The sequence below is a fragment of the Mycteria americana genome, chromosome 18 (genome assembly GCF_035582795.1).
Source record: "Mycteria americana isolate JAX WOST 10 ecotype Jacksonville Zoo and Gardens chromosome 18, USCA_MyAme_1.0, whole genome shotgun sequence".
In the NCBI taxonomy this organism is placed as follows: domain Eukaryota; kingdom Metazoa; phylum Chordata; class Aves; order Ciconiiformes; family Ciconiidae; genus Mycteria; species Mycteria americana.
The window spans coordinates 2802714-2815817 of NC_134382.1; the positions used below are offsets into that span (position 1 = coordinate 2802714).

A 13104-nucleotide genomic window follows, 5' to 3' on the forward strand; every position below is an offset into this window, starting at 1 on the left:
ACCTGGAGGTGGTGGCCACAGTGAAGTGTCCCCAGAGCTGGTGCCCACGTTGGTGAGGTGTCCCTGGAGCCGGTGGCCACAGTGAGGTGTCCCTGGAGGTGGTGATAGGTCCTTGGAGCTGGTGGCTGTGGTGAGGTGTCCCTACAGCTGCTTGGCCACGTTGGTGAGGGGTCCCCGGAGCTGGTGTCCGCGGCGAGGCTGCGGTGGCCGCGGCGAGGTGTCCCTGCTGCGGTGGCCAGGGCGAGGCTGCGGTGGCCAGGGCGAGGCGTCCCTGGAGCTGCTGCCCCCCCCAGCCCAGCCCCGCTGCTCCCCAGGGCTGTCCCCAGCTCGGGCCATCGTCCCCGCAGACCAGGTGCCTCCGCCTCCACCCCGGGACGCTGGTGACCCCCGGCCTGCGGTGCTGCCGCCCCCCTCCCTGGGGACACGGTGGGGACAAGGCGCCCGCCGGCTTCGCCCTCCCCTCCTGCGGGCCCTGCCCTGGCCCCGGCGGGAGCTCCCCGAGGGGGCCCGGAGGAGCCATCGGCCACCAGCCCCGGCTCGCCCCCAGCTTCCCCTTTTATCCTGAATCGTTTGGGGTTTCCACAACAAACACAAACAAAATTTAGTCTTTTTTTTTTTTTTTTTGTCGTCGTTCTGGTTTATTCTTCTTTTTTTTTTTTTTTTCCTTTTTTTTTTTTGGAAACGGGTGCCGGTTTTGGGGGGGGTTTCACTCCTTTTCGACACCGCGACCGCTCCCGGCGAGAGGCCACGGTTCCCCCCCGGCTTCTCCGTGAACCACAAATGCAAGACAGCGGGGGGGGAGGGGAGGGGGGGGGGGAAGGGCTTTTTTTTTGTTGTTATTGTCTCTTTTCTCTTTTTTTCCTTTTTTTTTTTTTTTTCCTCCTTTTTTAATAAGGTACGAACTAGCTCTAGGGACGCGTGGCCTGGATTTCCATCGAGGAAAATAAAAAAAAAAGCCCCAAAACGAGGGGGGGGAGGGGAGGGGTGTTAAGTGTATAAGAGGCGTATTTACACGGTATTAACATGCTGACAAAAAAGATTACAATATTGAGTATCGTACAACACCGAGGGGGGACGAGGAATGGGGCGAAATAAAAAATAACGGGGGGGGGGGGAGAGGGGGGAGATTAAAAATTAATAAACAGAAGGTAAATAAAACACCCTGGCGAAAAAAACCCAAAATAAACGATGAGTTAAGGCTTAAAAAGTGTATAAAAAATAACACAGTTAATATCCAAAAACGGAACCAAAGAGTACAGAATATAGATGAGTTTTTTTGTCGCGGCTCTGCGGGGGGCGCGCCCCCCGCTTCTATACGTGGGGGTATGTACAGGCGCCCGGGGCCGGCAGGCACAAGGCAAAGCGATTTACACCCCCCCAGACGGATTTTGGGGATCCTCGGAATTGGGGGGGGGCCGGATCCAGCCCCGGAGGGACGCGGCTCTGCCCGCCGGCTTCTCCCTCGAAAGGGACCCAAAAAAACCCCCCCAAAACGTTTAAAAATAAACCCCGAACGGCCCCAAGGCGGTGGCGGCCGCCGCGGTCCCCGGCCCGAGTCCCGTCTGCTCCCGCCGGAGAGTCCGTGGGGGGGGGGGGGGCGGCGGGACCCCCCCCCGCTTTGTTTTTCTCCATCCACGGTTCGTTTTGGGTCTTATTTCTGTTTTTAGCAGCACCAAGTTCTTGGCCAATAAATATATATATATATTTGTATCCAAAAAGTGAGAGGAGAGGGGGCAGGGGCTCACGGGAGGAGGAGAAACCTCCCCGCGCCCCCCGCGCCCCCCCATAACCAAACCGCAGAGATTCAAAGTGCTCTGAGACCGTCTTTGGATGTCACCAAACCTGCGGGGACCCGGAGCAGGGCGGGGGGGACACGGCCCCGGGCACGTCCCGCCGGGCTCCCGGCCAGGGCTGGGGTGCTGCGGGTGGGTCTGCTTCCTCCTCCTCCTCTTCCTCCTCCTCCTCCGCGTGGGGGTGTCCCGTCCCCCCGCCCCGATGCCGAAGGCGTCCCCGGTTAGATGAGGGAGATCCGTACGGGAATGCCGGGTGACTCCGTCCTCTGCGGCGAGTGCTGGCTGACGAGGTGCTCCACCACGGTGTGTTTGGACATGTGCTTCATCAAATAGGTCTCCTGCGGGAGGAGAGGGGGAAGGTGAGCGGCGGGGGCGGGGGTTTCGGGGGCGGGGGCGTCCCGGTGCCCCCCGGCTCACCGAGGTATAGGCGCGGCCGCACATGCTGCAGCAGTAGGCCTTGGCGTGCTTGATGGCGTGAGCCGAGAGGTGGATCTGCAGCGAGGCCGAGTCCGTGTACGCCCGGTAGCAGTTGGGGCACTTGTAGGGCTTGTCCTTGTTGTGCTGTCGCTGGTGAGACTGCAGGGGGGCGGGGGGTCAGGGCCGGCACCCCGCGCCGCGCCCTCCCCTCCCGGGGGGCTCCTCTCCCCCCCCCCGGCGCTCCCGCCACCGCCCGGGCGCTGACCTGGAGGTTGGAGAGTTGCGTGAAGGCCTTTTCGCAGCCGGGGTGCGGGCACTTGTAGGGTCTGTCGCCGGTGTGGATTCTGGGGAAGGGGAACGTCAGGTCACCGTCCCCTCTCCCGGCACCCGCCGCGGCCCCCCGCCCCGGGCACCGGCGCTGCCCCCCGCGCCACGCGGAGGGGTCGCACCGGGGACGGGGAGCGCGGTGGCCGCGGCGACGCCGGTGCCTCGCTGAGCGACGGGGGCAAAGCGCCCAGAGGGGCACGGGGGAGAGGTGGGGGACACCCGGGGCCGAGAGCCGAGAGGGGGCTCGGCTCTGGGCCGGGCAAGAGCTCTGGAGGTGATGAGCGTGGTGGGGACGATGAGCTTGGGGGATGATGAAGGTGCTGGAGATGATGAGTGTGGGGGGGGATGGATGAGCACGGTGGGGACAAGGAAGGTGCTGGAGACGGAGAAGCGTGGTGGGGACAAGGAAGGTGCTGGAGATGATGAGTGTGGGGGGGATGGATGAGCGCAGTGGGGATGATGAAGGTGCTGGAGATGATGAGCGTGGGGGGGGGTGGATGAGCGCAGTGGGGACAATGAAGGTGCTGGAGATGATGAGCGTGGTGGGGACAAGGAAGGTGCTGGAGATGGAGAAGCGTGGTGGGGCCTATGAAGGTGCTGGAGATGATGAGTGTGGTGGGGATGATGAAGGAAGTGGGGACGGATTGGCGTGGTGGGGACGGATGAGCATGGTAGGGATGAAGGAAGCGGTGGGGACAACGAGCATGGCCGGGACAGCTGAGCGTGGCGGGGATGAAGAAGGTGGTGGGGACAACGAGCGCGGCACAAGAGATGCTGGGCACACGAAGGGCAGACGGGGTTGCAGGGCCCCCCAGCCCCGCGGGGACGCCGTGCCCTCACCTGGTGTGCTGCTGGAGGTGGGACAGCTGGCGGAAGGACTTCTCGCAGTAGGAGCAGTGGTAGGGTTTGACGCCCAGGTGGATGCGCAGGTGCTGGGCCAGGTAGGAGGCGTTGGCGAAGGACTTGGAGCAATGGGGGCACTTGTGGGGCTTGGCCTCTGTGTGCGACTTGGAGTGGATCTGCATCTCCGACTTGGTGAAGAACGTCAAGGGGCAGACCTTACACCTGGAGGGGGGGGAGAACCCCGCAGGGACCGGGCTGGGGTGGGGGGGGCACCCCGCCATCGCCCCGGCCCCCCGAGCGGGTGGGCGGGCGCCTACCTGTATGTCTTCCCCTCTTTGGCGGTCTCCCCCGAGGCCAGGATGGGATAGGGCACCACCAGCACCGGCGGTCCCGAGGGGTTTTCCGCCTTGATCTTCTTCCGGCCTCGTTCCGCCTTGGGTGCCCCCAGCAAGCCGTGGCCCTGGATTGTCTTTATGGAGTCGAGGAGGGGGGGGCTGGTGATTCCTGAGATTAGGGTGGGCGAGGAGGCGATGAGGCGGCTCTGGCTGGTGGAGGTGGGAGTCGACGGGGTGGTGGTCCCCGTCCCCGTGCTGGATTCGGAGGTGCTGACCGCCGGCGCGCGGGAAGCCAGCCCCAACCCTGGCGGGCAAAGAGAGGGGGGCGTTGGCGTTGGCGTTGGCAGGGCCCACCCTCCCCTCTTCTCTCACGGCATGGTCCCAAACTGGGGGGATCCCTCCCCAAAACCCCCCAGGCGCTGCTGGGAGCCACTAACCCCTCCCACCCCGTACCTGTGACGGTGCTGGTGGCCGGCCGGGCGTGCAGGGCCACGTCGGGCTGGGGGACGGCTTGAGGGTGGAGACCCGGGACCTGCTGCAGTTTGGGGAGGGACATGATGGACTGGCTGCTTTCGGCAGGCGAGGGGGGCACCAGGAGGGGCTGCTGGGAGGCCACGGAGGTGGGGGGCAAGTGAGGGGGCCGGATCTTCTCCGCCATCAACTGCTCCTTGATTTTGTTGATCAGGACCAGGTTGTCCAGCTGGTGGGTGGGGGAAGAAGGCAGAGAGGTGGGTCGGGGGGCGGAGGAGCCGGCACCCCCGGGACCCCCAGCCTCCCCCCGGGCATCCCCCACGTCCGTCTGTCCTCTCTCCTCCCCAAAATCCCGCTGTCCCCGAGCCACCGCGGCAGTGGGGGGTCCTACCTGGCTGGGCATGGTGGGGGGGGGCGGCCAGAAGTAGGGGTTGTTGAAGCGAGGCTCCGCCATCCTGCGGGGAGAGAGGGGGGCGGGTTACGGGGTGGCACCGGCTGCCGCACGGACCCCCCTCCCCGCCTCCCCTCGGGGCTCAAACCCCACCGACACCAACCCCCCCAAAAAGCAACACCCAGGCTCTAAAAGAGGGCAGGGAGCAGGCGGGGAGCAGGCAGGGCCGGGGACCCCCCGAGCATCCTCCCAGCTGGAAATTCCTGCAGGATCAGGGCGACGCCGAGCACCCACCGAGCACCTCGAAGACCCCGAAATGCCAGCGAGCGCACAAGGACGCAGGACACAATTTGGCAAGGAGGAAGGGGGGATTTTGGGAGAAAAACCCCCAAATCTCCCAAGCCCTGGAGATATCCGCGCTGCTCCTCCAGTATCTCCAGGAGGGGTTACGGAGGCGGGCGGGATGCTGCCACGGGAGCGAGGGCCAGCACGACGGCGGCACATCGAACCCGAAGCCAACCCCGGCTGAATCCCACCCCACCCCCCCAAAAAAAAGTCACCCCCAATCCCAAGCGAAGCGACCTGCAAAGTCCGTGGCAGCTCGGCAGGAAAACCCGGCTGCAGCGGGGCCGGGAGATTTATAGAGACGCTTAAACACGTTGGGAAAATTAATTCTAAATCCATCTTCGGGTAATAGAAAACATCTGAAAGGGGGACGGCGAGAAAACGACACTGGCGAAACAGCCCGGCGTAAACGGGCATCGCCGCGCCGGCAAACCTCATTACGAGGGTGTTTAAGGGTAAAGTGTATAAGGGACCCCAGTGGAATGTACAGGAGAGGTCCCCGAGGAGCTCTGTCTGTAATATAAACCAGGCCGCGGCTGGGATCCTGGGAGAAACTAGACCGGCACCTCCAGCAAAGCGCGTCCCCGAAAGCCCTCGGGGTGGCCGGATTCGGGAGCGTTCCTACAGCAGAGCACCGGCGGCTGGGGAAACCGAGGCACGGAGGGCCCCGGGTCACGGCTGTGCGGATTTGGACGCAGTCCTGTGTTTGCTGGATGGGCGGCCTCCTCCGAACGGTGTCGGTGCCGCTGCCGTCCGGGAGCATCCCTGCTCCCACAAAAAAAGCACCCGGGGGCTGGGACGGGGCGATGAGCCTTCCTCCTCCTCCTCATCGCACTCACTCGCTGCTCCTCGGTTTAAATGAGCCCCTGAGCTCTCCACAGGCGGGTGGGCAGCACCCAGCAAAAGGGGGTCCTGGTCCCACCAGGGACTTAGCACCCGTACGGCCACCCCAGCCTGAAAAAGAGCTGCGGGCTGGACCCCTCCAGGCTCGTTTTTTGGGGGAAACTGAAGCAGGGAGGAGGGAACCGCCCGACCCTCGCGATACGGAGCAGCGCGGCGCAGGACAAGGCGCATTTTGGGGCGACTCAGACCTACACGCCGGCAGCTGTAGGCAGCGCCAAGGAATAGAAGCCATTTCGCGGGGCAGACCCCAATGCCGCGGCCAGGCTGGGAGACCACCCGGACACCGAGCATCCCGACCGGCTTCGGAAATTCCCCTTTCCCGCCTCGAACCACTCCATGTCACCTCCCAGCTGCTCATGCACCAAATTTAGGCTTTTTCAAGTGAAAGCAGACCCGGATCCTCACAATATCCCCAGGCACGACTGTTTTTCCCCTGTATTTTCTCTCCCTCCGCTGTATTTACCCCCCTCTCCGCAGCACAGGCAGGCGAAAGGCAGAGCCGGGCGTCCCGCTCTGCACCACGCCTGTGCACACAGAAAGGGAAATTGCTGGGGCTATTAAATGCGCTTTCCCATACGCGTACACGCCCGCCACCGGCTATTTTATATAGATTATATATGTACCCGCACGCCACCCACGTCGTGTGTTTACCCACTGGCTACGTATATATATATAAGATTGCTCGGGATGATGAGCATGGGATGGGGGACTCTGGGATGAGGGGATGACGGCACGAGGGGCCGGCGCACGGGGAGACGGGGCCGAAAGAGGAGGTCGTGGCAGGGAAAACCCCTCGTGATGGAGACAGGCAGGAAAGCAGGCAGCGGGCAGGCAGGGGAGTGCAGGCAGGAGGGCTCCGGGTCCCCCGCAACGTGGCCAAGCACCCCGGCATGAACCCCACCGCCCCGGCTCGGCCGGCAGCAGCCCCGCGGTGTGGGAAAACAGGAAGCCGGAGCTATGATTAGAAAAGGGTTTTTTGGAGCTGCTCCCCCGTCACAGCAGGTGCCCTGCGACCTCCGTCTTTCCTGTCTGTCTGTCCATCCATCTGTCTGTCCCTCTCCCTGTCCCAACAGCGTGCCGGGCTCCGCCGGAGCCATCGGTGGCACCACGAAGGATCGAAACCACCGGGGCGGCTCCCAAACAATCGTTGGGATGCGGCAGGAACCGCTACAAACAGCCCCAGGACCCCTCGCGCAAAGCTGGAGGGGGTTGGCAAAGGCACGAAGCGCATTTTGGGGAGGAAAGTGCAAATGCTGCATGTATCCCCCCCCGCCTCCACTTGAGGAGGTCTTATTAAATGAATTACAAATTATTTGCAAAACCACTGCACTCAGAGCTTGACGAACCTGCCCGGAATAAAGAGGAAAGAAATGGTCGGCGTGCCAAAAAAAAAAAAAAAAAAATCCCTGTTCCTGTCCCGATTTAATGTTATAAATCGTGCGGTATTTCATCGGGAGCGGAGGGAGCGGCTTCCCCCTCTCCCAGGGCTGGGATGACTGGGGGAGGGAGCGGGAGGGGATATAAAGCAGATGGAAAAAAAAAAATATATAAAACCTCCCTTTTTCTATATTCTCCGCTAACTATGAAAAATGGAAGCTGACATGCAGCAAAGGAAAAAAAAAAAAAGAAGAAAATCCATTAAAATGGAAATTATGAAGGGTGGGGAACGCTGCAGCGCATCTCCCCCCCAGCTCTGCGGGGTAGGGGGGCACGTTAGGGCTCTCTGTGCCCCCCAGTTTTTGGCTGGGCAGGGGAATCCCCCTCCCCGGGTACCAGCTCTCCCGCAGCACGGGGTCCTGCAGTCCAAACCGCAGAGTGGGAGAGCCCCCGGCATCCTCCACAGGCACTGGATTTGGCCAACTCTTGCCAAAGGTTGTCCTGGGGGATGTGGGTGGGTGCAAAAAGCATTGCGGCCGCCCGAGCGGGCACGGCCGGAGGAGAGGGATATCGGAAGAGCAAGCAGGAAGATGCACGGAGCCCCAAAAACAGGGGCCGAACCCCGAATTCCTGCAGAACAGCGTGGTACCCGGCATCGCCGCTCAACCAGGCGAAGGGGGGAAGCGGCAGCATCTCGGGCAACCCTAAAAAGACACAAAAATCATCGCCTCCGCACCCACAGGGAAGGAAGAGAGCGTGAGAAGCCGGCAAGCCGGGGCAAGGGGGGATGCCGAGGGGGAAAGGGGTGCGGCGGCGGCAGCGAGGGGTCGGCGGTGGCGAGATATGGTCGGACGCCGGTGTTTTGGTACTCACAGGCTGGCCTCAGAAGCCAGGTGGCCGCAGCTGCCTGGGGAGACGTGTCGATGAGGCTCCAGATTGATGGGAGGTAGATGATGGCACGGGTGGGCACGAGCTCACTAGAGCCTTCCAACTTCCTACCCAACTGCCGCTAAGTCAAGCTACAGTTCTCTAGGGAACGCCTCTACCTTGGCAGCCCTCTCTGTCTCGCCTTCGCTGAAATAAAAAGAAACAAGAGATTTCTTTTCACGGCACCGCCGAGAGAAAGGGGGCAGCTCCCGGGTACCGGCAACCCTGCGGACGGCAAGCGATCACCGACCCGGTACAGCCAGCAAACGGGGGGCTGGGAGGCGAGGGGAGGGATTTGGGGTGACCGGAGCGGCGGTCGGAGTGTCTAAACGTGCCCTCAACCGAGCGAGAAGCCGAGCCCTCGGTGTCCCCAACCACAGCGTCCTGTCCCTGAGGGTCCCGGCGAGAGCATCAGGGCAGAGATTCCACCCCCCCATGCCAAGCGGCGAGCGCAGGAAAGCCAACGGCGGCCCGAGACGGCACGGTGGGCAAGAGCCAAGCGGGGTGAGGTCCCCTGCGTCCCCCCCCCCCAAATCCCAGCACACCCTCGCCGCCATGGGACAGGCAGGGGACGGTGACACTGGCGTAGCCGTGTCCCCGCCACCTCCACGGCTGGGCGAGGGCAGAACCCAGCTCTGCCCTCCGCTGTGCCTCAGTTTCCCCCAAAACCACGAGGCCACGGCCCCTCTCCCCCCGTAAGGACAGGCTTCCCCCTGTGTGCAAGCAAGGTTTGCCCGGAGCAGGAGGATTTTCCGAGGGAAAGCGAGTGCCCCTCCGCAAAAACCCCATCCCAGAGTTGCCAGGGTGGGAAGCAGCATCCAGCACCATCCCGCTTCCATCCTCGGGGAACCCGCATCCCTCCCCGCCTGGATTGTCCTCATCCGGGAGGGATTTGCCCCAAAGCAGAGGTGGCAGAAGGCAGGCGAGGCCGGGGAAGCAGAAACGACAGGCGAGACCCGAAATCCCCATCGCTCGGGGAGGGGGGGCAGACCGCGCGCCAGAAGAATTCACCCAAGATGGAACCAATTAAACCCCACGTTTCCGCCCCCCGAAGGGCCGTTAACTGGTGTTTCTCCTTCAGATTTTCAGCAAAACCAACCCAAAATGAGCCCCGGCATAAAGCCCATCCTGGCATGGGGATCCCTGTGTGGGAAAGGGGGTGCACGGGCACAGGGATGAGGAGCCAAGCACCGGTGTGAAGCAAAAGGGGAGGCAAAGCCACGCTGGGGACCACCGCGGTGTGCCCCCCGCCCCGGGGATGAAGGAGGGGGGAACTCGGGAGGCAAGGCTCCCAAAAGATGGGGGCTGAGGCAGCGCAACCCCAAATCCTCGGGGTCGAAACACTGTCCATCTGTCCCATCACCAACGGGACCCACCGAAAGGGACACGGGGACAGCCCGCAGGGAAAACCAGCGCCCGTGGGGCGACGCTTGTGCCAAACACGGGGCCCGTATCCCCCCCAAAACACACTGTTCCCCAGCGCTGGGGGGCTACCTGCTCCCCCAGGCCCCCAAATACACCCACCCCTCTAAAAGAGACCAGACGGGCGCCCACAAGGCAAAGCCAGCACCCGGAAACCAGCCAGCTCGGGGGGCAACCGGCCCCCCACGGCAGCAAGGGGGGGTCTGGAGAGCACCCATGGGTGACACCCCGCACTGACGGGACCACCGCAGTGGGGCGGCGGGTGGGGAAACCGAGGCACGGGCGGCTTAGCAGGGGTTTGCCCCGAGGAGGTAGCAAGCACGCACCAAATCCAACATGCACTTGTCGTGACATCGCACCCACCGACCGAAAATCCACATTTTTTTGAGGGGAAAAAAAATCATGGGGGGGGTTTTGAGGGAGAGAAAGATTATTTTACGCATACAAATACATGTACCTTAAAACGGAAATTTCAAGCGGTCACACTTACGCCGTGAGTGGGGTCCCCTCCGCCGCCGGATCCGGTCCCCTCCCCGCAGAGGGGGTGGGCAGATCGCCCCCCGTGCTCCCCCAAATCCCCCAGGGAGGGCCGAAACCTGCCCCCACTTATATATAAATATATATATGCACATGGTAATACATATATTACTATGTCCATATATGTATTATTTTTATATGCATATATATTATTACGTGCATACACATTATTTTACAATGTAAGTATACATATATATATATATATATGGGTTTTTTTCTCCAGTCCCCTCAATAAAGCCGGCATGCCCACCTCTGCGAGTACTGGCGTTGCTTCCCCTTATCCGCGTCCATCTCCAGCTCTAGTTGAGACCGGGTGCTGCACGCGGGGCGTTTTTCTACGGGGGGACAAGGAGGACAACTTCACACACCCCGAACCCACCGCCAGCCCCCGGCGCGCGAGATCCCAGAGCGGAGGAACAAAAGCGAAGCGGCTCCGACCTACCCGACCCGTGGGAACGTGGGGTTTTTCCTGAAAATAGAGAGAAAAAAAAAAAAAAAAAAAAGCAATGTTTTTCTTTTAGCCCAGCTCACCCCCAAGCTGCCTGCGAAGCCGAGGGATGGGGAGCTGGCTGGAAAATCGGGGTTGAAATCCATCCCCTCGCCCCAGACCCTCCGCCTCTCGGCAAATTGCACGCCGGGAGGGACCGAAAACTTTTTTACCTCTCCGCTAAAATATCACTTTATAATCTCAAAAGGCCTCGGGCTCGAAGCCGCTATCGCCCGCTCCATCCTCCCCGGATTAAAAAACCCGGCTGATGTCCGAAGGACCGCAGGGCCGGGGGAAAAAAAAAAAAAAACCAAGGAGCATCCTCCGACCTTGCAGGGTATTTGCTGGAGAAAAAGAAATAAAATCAGCAAATTAATCATTCCTGGGTTAAAACACATCTTCGTCCGGCTTCGCTGCAGCCACGCCAGCTCTAAGCTCCCCCCCGGGCCCCCGAGGTGGCCGGGAGATTATGGATGTATAAATAGTATATGGCTAAATATACGTCCAGGCAGACAGACAGACCTCTCTAAGCACCGCCACGGAAATTTGGGTCCCTCGCTAAGGCTGCCGCATTCCTGCCAAAGCGCGATGCAAAAATATTCCCCCGTTAGACCTTCCAGCCAGCGAGACCACTTTCTAGACAAAACCGGTTAAAGCGGAAAGAGAGGAAAGGAAGAAAAAGGGGGAAAAGAAAAGGAATAAAAATGATAATAATAATAATAACCACCCCCCCGCGCTTCTTCCGCCACCCCCTGTGTAAGAAAAAAGCCATGAATAAATAAAAAAGCAAACACCCCCCCCATCATGCAACATCCACAAAAATAGGTACGTTCAGCTGCAATTAACTTTTCCATTAGACCATCCAGAGGGAGAGAAAAAGAGAAAATCCAGCAAAATGGGTATTTTCCTGGATGCCCCCCCCCTTTTCCCCCTTCCCCCCCCCTTTTCCTTCTTCTTCCTTCTCGGCGAAGAGGGGGGGTGGTAAAAATAAAATAATAATAATAATAAAAAAAGAGGTGGAAAAAGGCGAAGTTTGGCGTTAAGTGAAGTTGAAATCCTCGACCTGGGAGGGGAGATGGGGGGGTGGCCTTTTTTTTTTGCAGACAAAAAGGCCGGGGGATGGGGATGGAGGGGGGGGTTTGGGGGGGGGGGGGTTGGCCCGGCCGGGAGCTTCCCCCCCCCCTTCATCCGCCGCCTCTCCCACATTCTCAGACGGTTTTATTAAAATTCGCAGACAAAAGGAAAACAAAAATGGCAGCCCCGGCTTATTTTTAAAACGCTAGGACGGGGACGCCATATTCTGCAGATCTGCGAGGAGGGGAAAGGGGGGGGTGGTGAGGAAAAAAATGTAAAAAAAATTAATAAAAAATAATTTAAATAAAAAAAAAAACCAAAACGCAGCGCGGGGGGGTGTGGGGCCACCCCCCCCCCCGCTCGTACCCGGGGTGGGGGGGGGGTAGGGGGGGTTGAGGTGTTTCGGAGGGATGGATGTGGGGGGGAAAGGGGGGGGAAGGAAGGGAAGAGGAAAAAAAAGGGGGGGAGAAAAAAAAAAGACACTTCCTATACCAACAGCCATGCTGCCCCCGCCGCGTCCCGCCGGCTCCGCCGCACGGAGGAAGATGGGCGCCCCGCGCCGCCCGCCCGCCCCCGCGCCCGCCCCCGCCACCGCCCGCCCAGCCCCGGGACGCGGCGGGCCCGGCCGCCGGCGCCGCCTTCGCCCCCCGCTCTACCCGCCGGGGGGGACGGGGACGCTCGCGGGGCCCGGCGGGGCACCGGGTCCTCAGGTTCCCCTCAGAGCCCCCCCAGATCTGCTCAGCCCCCCAGACCTCCTCGGCCCCCCGGCTCCCCTCAGCCCCCCAGACCTCAGTTCTGGGTCCCCGCGGCTCCCTCAGTTCTCCTCAGCCCCCCCAGGTCCCCTCAGCCCTCCCCAGATCACCACAGCCCCCAGGTTCCCCTCAGCCCACCCAGTTCTCCCCAGCTCCCCTCAGTCCCAGGGTTGTCCTCAGCCCCCCGCAAAGCTCCTCAGCCCCCCTGGTTCCCCTCAGCCCCCCCAGTTCCCCTCAGACCCCTCCAATTCTCCTCAGCCCCCCCGGTTTCCCTCAGCCCCCCCAATTCTCCTCAGCCCCCCTGGTTCCCCTCGGCCTCCTGGTTCTCCTCAGACCCCCCAATTCTCCTCAGCCCCCCCTGGTTCCACTCAGCCCCCCCCAATTCTCCTCAGCCCCCCTGGTTTCCCTCAGCCCCCCCAATTCTCCTCAGCCCCCCCGGTTTCCCTCAGCCCCCCCAATTCTCCTCAGCCCCCCCGGTTCTCCTCAGACCCCCCAATTCTCCTCAGCCCCCCCTGGTTCCACTCAGCCCCCCGCAATTCTCCTGAGCCCCCCTGGATCCCCTCGGCCTCCTGGTTCTCCTCAGTCCCCCCAGTTCTCCTCAGACCCCCCAGGTCCCCTCAGCCCCCCCGGATCCCCTCAGTCCCCCCCAAATCTCTTCAGCCCCCGGGTCCCCTCAGCCCCCCCGGTTCCCTGCCACCCCTCT

At 61.6% G+C, this 13104-nt stretch overlaps 1 protein-coding gene across 10 annotated transcripts; it reads right to left on the bottom strand.

Moving 5' to 3' along the window:
• Window positions 1–845: 845 nt before the first annotated feature.
• On the bottom strand, window positions 846–12215 carry ZNF362 (zinc finger protein 362). 10 transcript variants are annotated; one of them, XM_075520610.1, is made up of 11 exons: window positions 12142–12199; window positions 10339–10423; window positions 8076–8276; window positions 7852–7906; window positions 4578–4641; window positions 4169–4415; window positions 3698–4019; window positions 3378–3602; window positions 2476–2554; window positions 2211–2369; window positions 846–2131 (listed from the first exon to the last, which is right to left on the bottom strand). In XM_075520610.1, exons 4-11 carry the CDS (start codon window positions 7893–7895, stop codon window positions 2015–2017), a joined length of 1257 nt encoding a protein of 418 aa, XP_075376725.1. In that variant the 5' UTR covers window positions 7896–7906; window positions 8076–8276; window positions 10339–10423; window positions 12142–12199; the 3' UTR covers window positions 846–2014. The 10 variants fall into 10 exon arrangements, with proteins under 10 accessions (XP_075376725.1, XP_075376727.1, XP_075376729.1 ...); XM_075520612.1 differs by having other exon boundaries at window positions 12146–12173; XM_075520614.1 differs by lacking the exons at window positions 7852–7906; window positions 8076–8276; window positions 12142–12199 and adding exons at window positions 10531–10557; window positions 10749–10919; window positions 11098–11295.
• Window positions 12216–13104: the final 889 nt, after the last annotated feature.